General features: G+C 38.3%; 2 protein-coding genes across 2 annotated transcripts in view; one reads left to right on the top strand and one right to left on the bottom strand.

Annotated features, from left to right (window-relative positions):
- Window positions 1-913: 913 nt before the first annotated feature.
- On the bottom strand, window positions 914-5,021 carry LOC107730492 (transmembrane protein 56-B-like). The gene is made up of 7 exons (XM_016541335.1): window positions 4,805-5,021; window positions 3,532-3,698; window positions 3,347-3,436; window positions 3,134-3,192; window positions 2,680-2,774; window positions 2,526-2,599; window positions 914-2,081 (listed from the first exon to the last, which is right to left on the bottom strand). Exons 1-7 carry the CDS (start codon window positions 4,811-4,813, stop codon window positions 1,757-1,759), a joined length of 819 nt encoding a protein of 272 aa, XP_016396821.1. The 5' UTR covers window positions 4,814-5,021; the 3' UTR covers window positions 914-1,756.
- Window positions 5,022-10,793: 5,772 nt separating this feature from the next.
- LOC107730489 (calponin-3-like) overlaps window positions 10,794-14,653 on the top strand; it is a 19,206-nt gene continuing 15,346 nt past the window's right edge. The window contains exon 1 of the mRNA XM_016541333.1: window positions 10,794-11,100. Coding sequence (XP_016396819.1) covers window positions 11,044-11,100 — 57 coding nt within the window. The 5' untranslated portion in view covers window positions 10,794-11,043. The remainder of the gene's footprint in view (window positions 11,101-14,653) is intronic.

Here is a 14,653-nt window from a genome sequence, read left to right on the forward strand (position 1 = left end):
TACAATAGGAATAAAGTCATGAATCCGAGTCATCTCTTGTTTAATATTTATTTCCCAGGGCACATTATACAACGTACATTTAAGCCATCACGTTAATAATGCAAAGGAGAGCAAGTAGAACATACAATATTACTATAATAATAATAATTAGTGGAAAAAAATTCACGTGGAGAGTCCTAATGCAGTGCCAGCACCAAACGGACAGAACGGCAAAACGAACTGAATTATAACTGCCACCATTTAGATTTAAACAAACTTGTATTTGATGACCCGAACTGACGCAAAAAGTTCATTGTGAAATGTTTGCGCTTTGTAGAGTAAAGTACCGGCAGTTCAAGCATTTTCATCTCTAATTTGTATAAAAATACTTTGATTCTCAAACTCATTCTTGTTAAGTACGGCCGCAATTGTCACCGGAAAAACTTTTACCCTGCAAGCACCAATCCGGAAGCCAGAAACACGGAAGTGTGAAAAAGGCTAATTGCATCACGCCGTGTGTGTGGCACAGTCGGGCAGCCACATGCACACTGCCCCCTAGAGTATTGGAGAGTTTAGATTTTTTATTATAATTTATTTAAATATGACATTATCTAATTTAATTAAAAGTACATCATGAATCAATAACTTAATTAAATTATATTATTCAATGAATATTCTAATCTTTTTCATCAATTGCTTCCTGGGGAAGTTTTTCCAGTGACAAGTATAGTGATTCCACACTGAAAAATGATTCGCAACGTGTTAAAACCAAGTTGTTTATTCAGATTAAAACATTGTCACACTGCAGAAACACACATCTTCGGTTACTTACATGAGCAATTTTTGACATCACATAATTTGTAGAAAATCATTCCAGTCGGAATAACTCATACACCTTTTTCAAGAATCATATCATTGTTGATTTTAACCGCATATATATCTATTATTTAATTAATGATAAATAACCTGAAAAGCCTTAGCTTATTGAAGCTTGTATAATTATTGTCATCATTCCAAATCCAACCAACAAACCACTTAATACAAGCAAAAAGCTTATACACGGCTGCAGTTATAGATTTTCAGAAACACATATTATATAACATTGTGTCACCTGATACATTTTCCATTCCAGACATACATAATAATCTCCATATAGTATTCTCCATATATGCAATAATTGCATGTAGACATGCATGGTTTCTTGAGTATGATATCCTGCTGCAGTGCTGAGCTGCAAAGGCAGGATCTTTCATCCATACATTTCCACTACATTTATAATGGCCATTATATTTCCTCTGGTTGTATAACCCTATCCATATTGTACTCAAAAAGTTGTTTATCATGGTCTATAGACACACACTGTGTATCTTTGTGGAAGTTCAGATGTGCTGTTGATTTGTTAATTGCATTCATAAAGGCAAGTTGGTTGATCTTAATAGCAGCTTCATAATAAATAGTGCAACCACAACTGTTGTCCTGATTGTGATCCGTCTCATCATGCCTCTTAATCACCTGATTTCTTTAGAGTGCCTGTGACTGAATTCCTCCTGTTGAGCCCATATTTAAAGATAACATCATGTAAGTCATTATTAATACAATAAATGGTTTTCCAAGCTCTTGACCTGTCAGTTTAAAACTCATAATTATGATGCTACAGCATTACAGCAGCATGAATATCAAAACATATATGGCATTTGCACTCCAGCATCAGGTTAGACATGAAACGAGTTGGAAGGTTTGTGTGCTAATGTGTTCATTTTCTGTCTGTATCTCCATGTCAGTCTGTCTTTCTAGTTTCTAGTTCCATCTCAGTTCCTGCTTTTCTCGACCAGGCCGAGCGAAGGACTTTGAGACATCCGCGGATGATTCTGCGCATCCACATGATGTTCATGACATCCAAAGACACGCTGGAAATAACCCAGGCACTGCGGCCCCCCAGCGGTAACCGGTAGAAGTCATCCATACCAAAGACCAAGTACATATGGCTGTAGTAGCCTGGAATGACTGCGATCCTCACCAAGAAGAATGTAAAAGTCATGGCGACACCATTAACCAGACTCGGTTTGGAAAGTTTGTGGTAGCCCAACATGCGAAAAAACCAACTGAAAGACATCAAAAATAATGCAATTAGAAAATGAGCTCCTGTAACAGTCTCATTGCATGCTTTTAGGTGGATTTTTAGGTCATACTTGCCGCTGGTTCACGAAGGGAGTGGAGAATTCTGAAAGCAGGCGGAAATTAGCAAAGTAAGGCAATATTCCTTGACTCTGCAGGGAAAAAAAGCACAAAAAGCGGTAACCGGTAGAAGTCATCCGTACCAAAGACCAAGTACATATGGCTGTAGTAGCCTGGAATGACTGCGATCCTCACCAAGAAGAATGTAAAAGTCATGGCGACACCATTAACCAGACTCGGTTTGGAAAGTTTGTGGTAGCCCAACATGCGAAAAAACCAACTGAAAGACATCAAAAATAATGCAATTAGAAAATGAGCTCCTGTAACAGTCTCATTGCATGCTTTTAGGTGGATTTTTAGGTCATACTTGCCGCTGGTTCACGAAGGGAGTGGAGAATTCTGAAAGCAGGCGGAAATTAGCAAAGTAAGGCAATATTCCTTGACTCTGCAGGGAAAAAAAGCACAAAATGACCTTGGAAATCTTGAGGAAGTAATAGTACACCAGACCCGCTGAAGACAACTTACCAGCACATAGTAGTATGCATAGAGAGCAGCAAAATGATGTATGACAAAATATTTCTCTCCAATTGACTCCCATGAAATAAACATGAGCAGGAGATCTGAAAAAAAGAAACAGATAATGTTCTGAGTGTAACCATCAAGTTAAAAGCAAAAACATATTTTCCTTACTAAATAAATTAATGTACACATCTTAATCATTATTTCCAATAAACAAGCAAATAAATAAATAGATTTTTAAACTGCGATGAAGCAGTTTTGTTAAAATATTTTTCTTCAAAGAAATAATAATAAACGATTATGCTGAAAAATAAATAAAAAAATTAAAATGAGTTTTAATTCAGAAATGAAAAAAGTTAATCTTAGAAGAAATGTATTCAAATAATTAAGTGTATAAACTAAATTTTTTATTTATTTAAGTAAATTAATAGATATAGCATCACATTAAGCCTCCACCCACCTGATATAAGATAGCCTGAGGTAATGGCCACATTTAGCTTCACCAGTGTGGCATCTCCCCTGTAATCACAAATTAGAGGTTAGATAAGATAAATAATGTTTGTGAGACCACCAAAAACATCTGATTCAGATTATACTTGCAGGACAGAAACCACACTATGTTGCATAAGTTGTGCAAACACATTTGTAATGGACTGCATCTTCAAATCCTCACCAGACTGGGTCTTTCTGGATAGGTTCATCAAAGATATATATGTAGAGACAGAAAAGTCCCACAACCAAGGCGTGTACCGTTGAGACGGCCCTTTGAGAGAGAAAAAAACAGTAAGAGTTTTTAGATATTCCAATTTTAGTTAAGAGTGCATAATAAAATGTGCTTTTAGAAGATAAATCTGACACCTGGAGTTCCACTCTGTCCTTTGTGTAGGTCTGAGCCTCAGGAAGCCTTTGCAGAGCTTCTCAGACAACCAAGGGCTACCTCTGTGGAACAGCCACTGGAAGCCCAGGAAGCTCCCTGTTACAACCACCAGCACCTGCAGGCTGAGAGGCTCCATGCCTGCTGAGCCCTAAAGAAAGAAAGAGACGAGAGTGAGATGGAACGAACGTTCAGCAATAAATCTCCTATTGACAACCCCCCCAACCCAACACGTAATGATCACCCCCCTACCCCACAGCACTCTTTAACAAAATCAGATGTTTCTTACTCCAGACCAGTTGCGAGCATAAAAGCCCTAGTCATCACCTGAGCTGCCGCAGTACCTCTCTACTGCCAAATCCCCTAGTATACAGAGGCTTTTTTTGCATATGTGCTGACACAGCATCACAGCCATCCAGAGGTCAGCCGACTCAAACACGTCTCAGATTACTCCATCTGTGATTTATAGGAGCCACGCGTGGCTTTTGTGCAATCTGAAATGCATCCGAATCCCAGAGATCTCGGCGTCCTGTAAGAAACAGCCGATTGGGTGGGTTTGTGCTGCATACACAAACTTCTATCCTGGCTGAGGGAGTGTGTACATGTTACTCCGGCTATACATTTCTACAGTATGGACACCGATCGAAATGAAACAGCAGGAAATCAATGCTTTTGATCAATGTGGCATTGTTATGGTCCACTGGGACACGGCCACTCCTCTGCTCTGTCCTCGTACCCTTGAAAAAGGCATCAAGCTTCAATGTTTTTGGTAACTGATAGTAGGAGGAAGTCAAGCCAGCGTGACCTTGTCAGATTTGAATTCTACTGTTTTTATGACATGTACAGTTACATTTAGAACATGCTTTTATCTGAAGTGACTCACAAAAGAGGAACAAAACCAATTTGTCAAGGAACCAACACATTTGTAATAAACATTGCCAGGTGTATTTGAGAAGCAAACTAGAAAAGAGGAGAAATGCAGAGAAGAAAGGAATGTATTTAAAAAATGTGAGTGTGTAAGTGCACGCGTAGTAGGAGTAAAACACAAAAAAGGGCCAAATAATCAGAAAATAATGCAGTAGGACATGCTATCTTTATCATTTTCTTTGTCAGATTCATTGATTAAGTCATTCAGTTTCTTTTGCAATTCATTTTCCCTTGCAACAGCTCAATCTGTCCTGCTTCTTGGTGATTATGAAATGACTGCATGCTTCCTTAAAAAGTAATGACGTCAACATAATGCATGATCAGACTTACCCTTTCCATTATGAAAGACCCATGTTGAACTGGCCATGAAGAGTGTGCATGGACACAGCTGGATACGAGGATAAACGCAGGGTAAGAGATCTGCGAATCTCAGGTGTTCACCAAGGAGAGGATGGCGGAGAGATTGCAAATGCAAATCCAACAGCCTTCTCCCTCTCCACTCTCCATATTAATTCAGTAAGTGCCTTCTCTTGTATGCAGTTGTCGAGTGTAATTTCATGTTTGAATCCTACTGAGCTTCATTGCATAGAGGAACCACTAGATGGAGTGAGACGTCCAACTGACTATCTTTTTTTTCTTCTCTCCATGGTAGCAAAAGAGCTTCAGGCATATGTGTTAGACCAGGAGAGGGTGGTTGATACTATCTGAACAAGGACACTATTGGTAAACGAATGTTGTATATTTAGCAAGGTCAGCCCTGTCATCCTCAATTTCCTGAATCCTCAGCCTGAACTTAAGCTCAAACCAGATCTATTACTATTTACCAAACAAAATAAACCCTAGCCTTATTTAAAATCACTCCAACAGTAACACTCTAGGGGTTTCTTGTATTTAGAGCCATAATGGAGCAAGTTTAGGTCAGAGCGGTTAGTCTTGCCCTGCAGCTTCAGGTAATAACATCCCATCCCCTCTAAAGCACAGTTATTGTTGTTGTTGTTGAGTCCATCTGGATGTTATGCCTCAGGGATGGAGCAACAAGGCATTCCTGTTTGATGAACCGTTCACCCCAGAAGAGTTCTGCTCATGGAAAATAAAAGGGATGTTGTACTTAAATGTGTATTGTAGAATATTTTTCTCACTTTATCAGCTCTGGGTTACATAACAGGACAATGGAAACTAAAAGCAAAGACGCTGAGTGAAATTAACACTCCAGACACAACATTTCTGTTCTGTTGTTGGAATTTCTGTTGCTGACAAAACATCCCTTTTCATTTCCTGTTGAGTGAAATATTAATGGTTTCACGTAACCTGTTGATTTACTGAAAGACTGCAAACATGATTTACTTAATGACTGCAAACTATAACGAGTTTAAACAAATGAATCCATTTGTGACCGTTGGGTTCGTATGTCAGTTGCTCTCCTGTTACTATGAAAGCCCATTTCAGCCACATAAAAAAAAAAACATGCTTTGGTAAATCATAATTATGACATAAAAAGCTGAAATTACAAGATAAAAAGTCACACTTCTGAAAAAAAACCTAAATTATACATAAAAGACTGATGCAAAAATTCAAACTTACAAGTCATAATTATGACAAAGTCGAAATTATGAGAGAAAAAAAATCATACTTATGACAAAAAATTGACAAAAAAACAATTATGGCAAAAAGTCAAAATTATACCATACTAATCATAATTAAGAGATAAAAAGTCTGAGTCTTAGTTAAGTCATTGTGACAAAGTTACTTATGTCATTATTTCTACTTATGTTGATTTTGACTTTTTATCTCACATTTATGACTTATAATTTTAGCTTTTTATCACATAATCATGATTTGCCCAAGCATGTTTTTTTTTTGTGGCAGAAATGGGCTTCCATACATTACTGATATAAATGCGATACTAACCCATATGCAGATATTAATGGTAAAGTATTACTCAGGTTTAAGCAGTTATGTAGTGGAAATAGGTCTTGTGCTTTTCCTGTCTTCAACCAAAAGTCTGGGAACAATCACTTACAATTGCAAACACACCTTGTTTTCTGACAGTTTCTTTGTTTGATCGCTATAGTGATGGGCTAAACACCAGTCCACTATATCATTAGTATGCATGCTTTGACTTGTCCTTAATTAATTGTATGTCTAGAGGCATGATGGTACTTTCCATTTTGATTATAAAGGGGGCTTAAAACAGTTTTGTATGTCTGTACTGACGCATCTTTCGTCTTCAGAAGTGAAAGACATTTCAGGTGATGAGAAAAGTAACTATAGTAGGCTATAACATGACGTGGCATTGAGTCTTTATTGTTGTTTCCTGTTAATGGACAGCAGTGTCTCAGGATAACAGAGGCTCAGGAAACATGGTGACAGGAGGCTGAACTCCACATGCAGGATGTCCCACAGAAAAAAAAAAATCATAAAATCAAGGCCACCACCTTCAGGTATTTTTAGCATGTGTTAAACAGTCTACATATGTTGATAATAAATTCACAAATAACGATCTTCTATTGCTTTGATCACAGCAGGTATATTAATAAAAGTGGCATAGCCTACTGAACAGGGATTCAAATTATTATTATTTTAGAAAAACGTTTCTCTATTTGTTTTATTCAAATTATTATTTCAGTTACATATCATTAATCTGTAGTAGTTTGTAATTGTTTTAATATTTTACATTTTGAAGGAATGAATAATTACAAGAAGTTGTACTACGACGAGGGCGGTTACGAATGTTAAAGGTCCCATATTGTCAAAACTGAAATTACCTGGCTTTTTTCATGATAACTGAGGTCTAGGTGCTATGTAACTACCATATAAGTTTCAAAACAGTCAATCCACAGTCAAATGCACACAGCCTGCATAAAGCAGCTGTGATTTTTCATGAGCCGTTGTGACTTCCGTAAAAAGGTGACGTCAAAACTACACAGTCACCGCCTTCAGTCACCACCCCGAGCACCGCCCACCGTCCCACTCTCCTTTTGCCAAACCCCCAGACAACATCGCGTCCATGCCATTGCTGAGCAACAACAACACGGAAACATGTCGAGAAAACGCTGTTCAGGCTCGATGTCAGGAAACTACATCATTACATCGTTTGAGGAGGTGGTTGGTTGTCTCCTGTCGTCGCCGATTCGGGGTCTGAGTTCGGCTCAAACATGTAAGGCCGGACAACAATTCCCTCAGCAGTGACCATCGTTACCAGTGTTTCTATTGACCTTACTTCTGAGTATCACCAATCCACAGCAGGCTACAGCATACATGACCCTAGTTACCTGTGGTTGGCCTGGCCGTGCGTCACTCAAAAAAACAGGCCAATCAGAAGAGAGGTGCATGAATATTAATGTTCTTTGCAGAGCTCCTGAGAGAGGAGCTGTAAAAATATATTGAGATGGTTTTTGGTACTTATACCGCAAATATATATTCTTAAGGACATCAAGACAAAATAAAACTCCAGAAAGGTGTAAAATATGTGACCTTTAATCATAGGCGCGGGAAGTGGGGGTGCTAAGGGTGCTGCAGCTAGAGGTCTGCATTCCGGCGGCTCTCCCGTGGGACCCGACCAGATTTCTTGCGACATGGGATTAAATTCCCGAATAAAACGCGGTCGGTAACTCTGGTGTAATTTGAACGGGAGCGGGCGGTCTAACAATATCCCGTTCCCGACGTCCTTTCAGAACAACATATCTGTCCTTTATTCTTATTGACCACCGGTACAGCCTGCACTCAGGACTGTTATGCATGAACCAGCGCTTTCTGAGTAACGCATTTTATTTGCGAGGTCTGTGCGCAGCATGTGAATAACGATGCTCCGTGCAGGCTGTAGCCTAACGGTGGTAAATACGGTCCTCAGACAGAACAGGCAGATTGTCGATGAGTGACAGAGCAGAATAAGGATGGAGCAAAGTGTGGCTGCGCTGTCCTTGAAGGACGCTCAACTGGGATTTGTTTATATTTTGCTTAGCCTATCATTTTAAATGACAGATGTCGTAGCGTATTTATTTTTCTCTGCGACACTTTTCCTACTGTGTGTACAGCAAAATGTTAAACGAATTTAGTATTTTGACAAGACAAATAAAAATAGCTAGGCTATTTCTGTACAACCTACATTTTATTTTTTTTTTCTCTGTGACACTTTTCCCTATTGTTGTAAATGTTGAACGAATTGTATCCTGACAAGTCGAATAAAAATAAGAAATACAATTTTTGTACAACATTTTTATTTTGTCTGTGACACTTTTTTTCCCCTACTGTGTTGGCAGCATTTGCTTTCAATAACTTCAAGACTTCAAAAAATCGGAGTGTCTATTTACACTAAAAGTGCAAATAACTCCACCCACCAACGTGTGATTGGGCTAGTCAACATTACAAAAGATGGTCATCAATCGTCAAATTCAGTGGCGTAGATGGTAAAGTGTGTGCCATACCCATTTTGACGCGATCGACCCGGGTTCGAATCAAACTTTTTTTCTCCCTTTTCAAATTTCAAATCACATCACATCAGAAAAGCATTTATTTTTAATAAAAATGAAGGAAATAATCAAAAAGTTGGAAATAAAGTATCGGGTAGGGTTAGGGTTGGTGTAGAGGGCTTGTCCCAATAAGGTGGCATCCATTTAATAATTTGAATTAAAATGAATAATTTTTACTCAAGTTATTATTGCATACTTTTTTATAATGTATTACAATGCTGAGGTGCAGATAATTGCCACTATTTGCAATAAATAATTAGCAGAATATCCTGCTATTTTAACATAGTATAAATAGCATCTATTGCTATTTGCACTTAGTGTAAATGGCCTCTATCGCCCCCCACCCCCCAACCTAAAACATCTTCCCGCGCCCCTGCCTTTAAAGTCGGCATGAAACGGAAGTTGCGATTGTCTTTTCTTCTCTGCTGTGACATATATCCGAGTGAAACGGCATCTAAAATGAGAGGGCGGGACTTGATTTCATCCTTCGGGAATTGATTGGAACGTTGGAAGTTGGGGCGCTGCCAACAAAATGGAGGCAGATCTGAATGCCAGTTTGTAGTTAGTTGTGGGGGATTTATTTCCACTGGATTCACCGCCGACACCCTAGCAGAGACTGCCTGAATGACTGAGTGCATCCTCCATCAGGTTGTCATATTCATGAAAAAAATAATAATTAGTTTACGATGTTCTAAGAGTAATGTTGTCGTAATATCCTAATATCTTTTCAATGTTTAGTGCGCCATAGCTCGTGATCAAAACAGTAGAGGAGTCGTTTTGAGGGGGAGGGGAAGTTAATGTTTTTGATTAAAGATTAAAAGGGCACATGAATTAAAAAAAAAAAAAAATGAAGTGCATGGATAAATTATTTATAATAAACACTACAGTATTCCATTAAAAAATAAGAATTTTCAATTTTGATTTCATGGTTACTTTAATAGAGTCAGCTGACCTCGCTCGGTAACCTTCTGCACGCAAATTAATTGATATTCAATTAGATATTCTAATTGACTTCATGCGGCGCCGCGCAAACCGATCGGCGGCTGACTTGAAGCAGTGCATGTCGGTTAGAAATTTTGCGTACAATATGCCTTGAATTGGACGAATAACCTATGTTAGCGAATAATTGTGTAGGATAGAACTATTTTCCTGCTCATCCGGACACGCAAATGTTGCAAGACAGAACCAATCCATCACAGAGAGCGTTCACTCACTTCTGACAGTGCATTCAAACAGGGCTGCGTTTCCCAAAAGTATCATAAGAAAGCATTAAAGCTTTTGGGAATGGCAGCCCTGAACAATGCTTATCAGAGGAAAGAAAAAAAAAACATATGTGTTTGAGTTATTTCACAATAAACAAACTGAAATTGTAGGTAGGTGGCGGTAATGCACCTTTTAAGTTGGTTTGCCAAAACCGCCGATAAACAGAAGAAGAAGAAGAAGAAGCGTTGATTTCCTACATTATGCTACAAAAAATGCTAACCCCTAAACCTACCCCACACCTGACCCTAACCTTAACCAGTGAAATTGACTGCACGGCGTGATTGGCGCTGAATAGCGTGGTAAAGAAAGATGCAGTTCAGGAGATAAACAGTTAATAAGATTATGCGATAAAATGTAAGTCAATAACAATTGGCTGGAGCGCCAGAGCCAATGGTGAAAGTCTTTGCGCGAGGAGACCCGCCCCATTTTGGAGGTTCTGCCCACTTTTGGAGTTCACGCCCCATTTTGGAGATCTCCGGTCTGCAGTTATATCTACTTGTCCACCTCAGCTATTTCACTAGCGCCACAAACTAACATCTGCATTTCAGCCAATCAGGAAGGTACACTATGCTGCGTCACGGAACCTAATTAATATTCACAACTTAAACTCGCTCACACTCAGCAAACCTTCTGCTGCGCTGCTCTGTAATTACTTTCCTGAAAAGTGCATCCGCTCAGCTGGGGCAATCGGCAGTCATATTTGACTAGCCTAAACTCACGTGTCTGCTGTCTTTTTAAGTTGTGCAAAGCATCTTTTCTTGAATAAGAGGAACCACATCGGAAACCGGGAGATTTCTGATCATTTCTTTAGTGCGAAAGGACGTGAAATAAAAAACAATGGCTCAGTTCAACAAGGGCCCTGCATATGGTTTATCTGCTGAAGTGAGAAGTAAGGTAAGGCTTGAATGATTTTATAGTTTGTGTACTTTAACGTCAGTTAAACCACGAAATGGCGTTTAATGTTTCTTTGCATTGCACTGAAACGCGTGAATTCAGATGCATGAAAGTGTAACTTTCATATCAGAACGAACTGCCTATCATTTCAGAAATCACAGACATGTTCAGAATCAAAAATGTCGTATATAATTTAGTACTAAACGTACTTCTGATGGCCAAATGCACTGTTTTTGTAGGTTTTGAGAAAGCCATTGTGTTTCCTTTTCACCTGGTTCTTGTGATTTGTAAATTCTGAGATTTTGGTTTTAGGGTCGATGCGTCCTTTGTTTTACTACTCCCTTTTTTTTTTTATTAAAGACGAATGCTCATACTTTTGCGCGTAGAAAGTAGAAATAATCCGTGTTTCATGTTGCACCAACCGACTTTTCAATGAATGAAACTTTCTCTTATATGCACGCAACGCGTTTTCAAGCCATGTTGAGATGCTTTTTGTCATTTTTAAGGCACAACGCTTGACATTTTATCACTGCAAATAAAGTTTACCGTGTGTTATTGTGGTTGGTGAAGCTTGCCTGCAGCCTGGTGTGTTGTTGGTGGGTCATGAGGTCTTTTGTTGAGCTCTGGGTGGAGCTCCAGTTTGAGAGAAAAGGTTATACCGATACCTGTACAGAGAAACTAAAAAAGAAAAAGTAACGTTAAGACAAATGAAACAATGGCATTATCTGCCTAAATAAGCGACAGTGTGTGTATAATAAAGATTTAGTTTTGTAAATTGTTCTGCTTTGTGTGGAAATGTACACGGTTAACACGTGTTATGGAAACTTTAGTCGAGATGATGCGCGTGCAGCGTGTGGTTTTTAAAAACAGTTTTCTTCCGTTTTTAAAGGACGATATTTAAACTAGTATGGATGTATTACTTAATTTTACCTACTTTTGTAATTAAAATCTCTATAGTCCCTCATTTGAAAAAAAAATGGTCTAAAATAGACTGTTGTAGGCTACACGCACTTAAACGGGGTTTTCTCAGGAAAAGAGGGTTAAAACGTCACATCAAAGCTGAGGCTTTTCTTCTGAATGCTATGCAAAGTGTCCCATCTGCAGTGACTTTTTTTTTTTTAATTATTATAAAAAAAATGTATTATTCATGTATATGGATTCCGTTTTCTGCATTAAAGGTCACAAACGTATCGGATTTTTGTATATTTCTAGAAAGCAAAGTACTTTATTTATTTAGTGCCATATGTTTTTCCCCCATGCAAAGTGACCTGTACTAATGACAGTCCATCTTGTGCCCCTGGGATGAACGGTCTTGCTCAAGGATATCAATTCTACATTCACACACAGGCTTGAACCTGCAGCCTTTATGTTAGCCAAGAACTTTAACCGTTAGGTTAAAGGTTACTTAATTGCTTATCTCCGTGAAGAGCACACAGAAAACACATCCCTCTAATGTCTGCGGTTGGTCATTTTAGGTCTATTCAGCAGTATTCCCAATTTCCCATCACACCATGTATTTCATTATGTGTGTGTGTGTTTAGTCAGAATGAGTGGGAGGGTGGGTAAACAATGTAAACCACAGTGGGGTGATGCTTTCTTGAATCCTGTGCCATCTGCAGAGGTGTGAAGACACTCAACCCCATCTGACTTTCATTAGCACTTCAACTGGGCCATGCAAATATTTTTGAAGAGAACTTACTGAGTGTAAGACACTCCATTACTGACATTATCTTTTGAAAGGGGTGTATGCCACTCAAATCATATTGTGTGTGTGTGTTTGAAGGTAGGTTTCTTCAGCTCATATTTAATACTTGTCAATAACTTGATTGTATGATTTTTTTTTTAATCACTTTTCATTTAAAGTGTGCTTCATTGTTTTTAATCTTTTGAAATCCATTTTTCATATACATATTTTTCAGGATTCTTTAAATAGTTCAAATGAACAGAATTAATTTGAAATAGAATTCTTTTGTAACAATATAAATGTCTTTACTGCCACTTTTGATCAATTTAATGCTTCCTTACTGATTAAAACCAACACTTTATCAAAATGGTTTGAACTCTAGTGTAAATTCATATATGCATGCACAGTAGACTGTTCTCCTTGGCTTATAAACACTTTTCTCTCACTTCCGTTATCTATCATACGCGGATCAGTTCCGACGTATGACGTATGTGCAGCGCACGCACCTCTGAGATATGCTAGTCTTGCGAGTAGGCCTGTCATGATGATAACTTTTTGTTGTGCAACATATTACCCCAGAAATAATTGCGATAAGCGATATTGCCATTTTAAAGACCATTTTATGCCACTGAATATATAATCATAATGTAACAGCATAATAATGCAAGAAGGCCTACACACTTCCAAATGACAACAAACTTTGAATTTTTAAGAATATTTAGATCATCAAAATGTTAGATATACCTTAAAAAAAGAATGCAAAAACATTGCATTTGAATTTTAGGTCTGCGTCAGCCGCCAGGCAGGCTATCAGTGGCGCACGAAATGCGACGACGATGTAAGTGTCATTGCTTTTTAATGCTTTTGTTAGCCTATCCAGTTGAGCCCACTAGATGCGGAGCTGCTACGTTGTTCATTCGATATATTGCGGAAAACGAGAGCATCAGTGTGGAGATGATGTTGTTTACGTCAACTGAAACCAAGCCGTTCACACAGAATGCATATTTATCAAGTAGCCTACTCTTTGTGATTGGTTTTCGGTCCTTTGTATTAAACTATACATGCATGCATGGTGCTGTTTTTTTCTAGTTGTTTAAGCAACTTTATTAATTATATATATGGTTTATAAACATTATTTTAAACATTATGCACTATTCCCAAAGATAGTCGTGTTATTTTATTACGCTTTGAAGAAATGTGCATAATATTTTGCACAATGCGCCCTCTTGTGGCTATTCTTCTCTCTTGAGAGAAGCCAAAAGCTTTTTTTCCCCTAACTGAAATTATGCCTTTTAAATTTGAATATAATTAGAATTTTGATAATATTTAAGTAGAAAATTTGAATTTAGTTTGTCATTTTGACAGCCCTAATCACTGCAACGCCGCGCGTCTTATGTCATCCGCCGGAACTGCTTCAGTGGATGACAGTCAGCAGAAGTGAGAGAAAAGTGTTTATTACGTTTGAAATATGGATATTTTTCTTACAAAAACTCATGGATTCGCTACAAGGGGCCTTTATTCATCCCCCGGAGCTGTCTGCTGCACGTTTTATTATGAATGCGTGAGCTTTATTTGACTTGTGGACTGTTTAACTGCAACACCCGCTGAGTGCCATTAAACAGCTTGAAAGATCAAAGACAATTTTTAATATAACTCCGACTGGATTCGTCTGAAAGAAGAAAGTCATATACACCTAGGATGCTTCGAGGGTAAGTAAAACACAAGCTAATTTTCATTTTCTTTAGGCAGTGCGCTGCATGAGACAAAGTAATCGCAAAACCACCGCATAGCCGCTCTTTAGTCTAGATGCATGTTGATTTTATCAGACGATGCCGCGATTATAAATGAGTGACTCCTGGTTAACATGTA

Source organism: Sinocyclocheilus rhinocerous, unplaced genomic scaffold, assembly GCF_001515625.1.
Source record: "Sinocyclocheilus rhinocerous isolate Xijiao unplaced genomic scaffold, SAMN03320098_v1.1 scaffold4566, whole genome shotgun sequence".
Taxonomy (NCBI): Eukaryota; Metazoa; Chordata; class Actinopteri; order Cypriniformes; family Cyprinidae; genus Sinocyclocheilus; species Sinocyclocheilus rhinocerous.

What these genes read in the sequence shown, in the direction of transcription:
- LOC107730492 (XM_016541335.1), bottom strand. An exon ending in ATGCATACTACTATGTGCTG is followed by an intron (nt 2,600 to 2,679) that starts GTAAGTTGTCTT and finishes TTTTCCCTGCAG; the next exon opens with AGTCAAGGAATATTGCCTTA. An exon ending in ACTCCCTTCGTGAACCAGCG is followed by an intron (nt 2,082 to 2,525) that starts GCAAGTATGACC and finishes GATGTCTTTCAG; the next exon opens with TTGGTTTTTTCGCATGTTGG.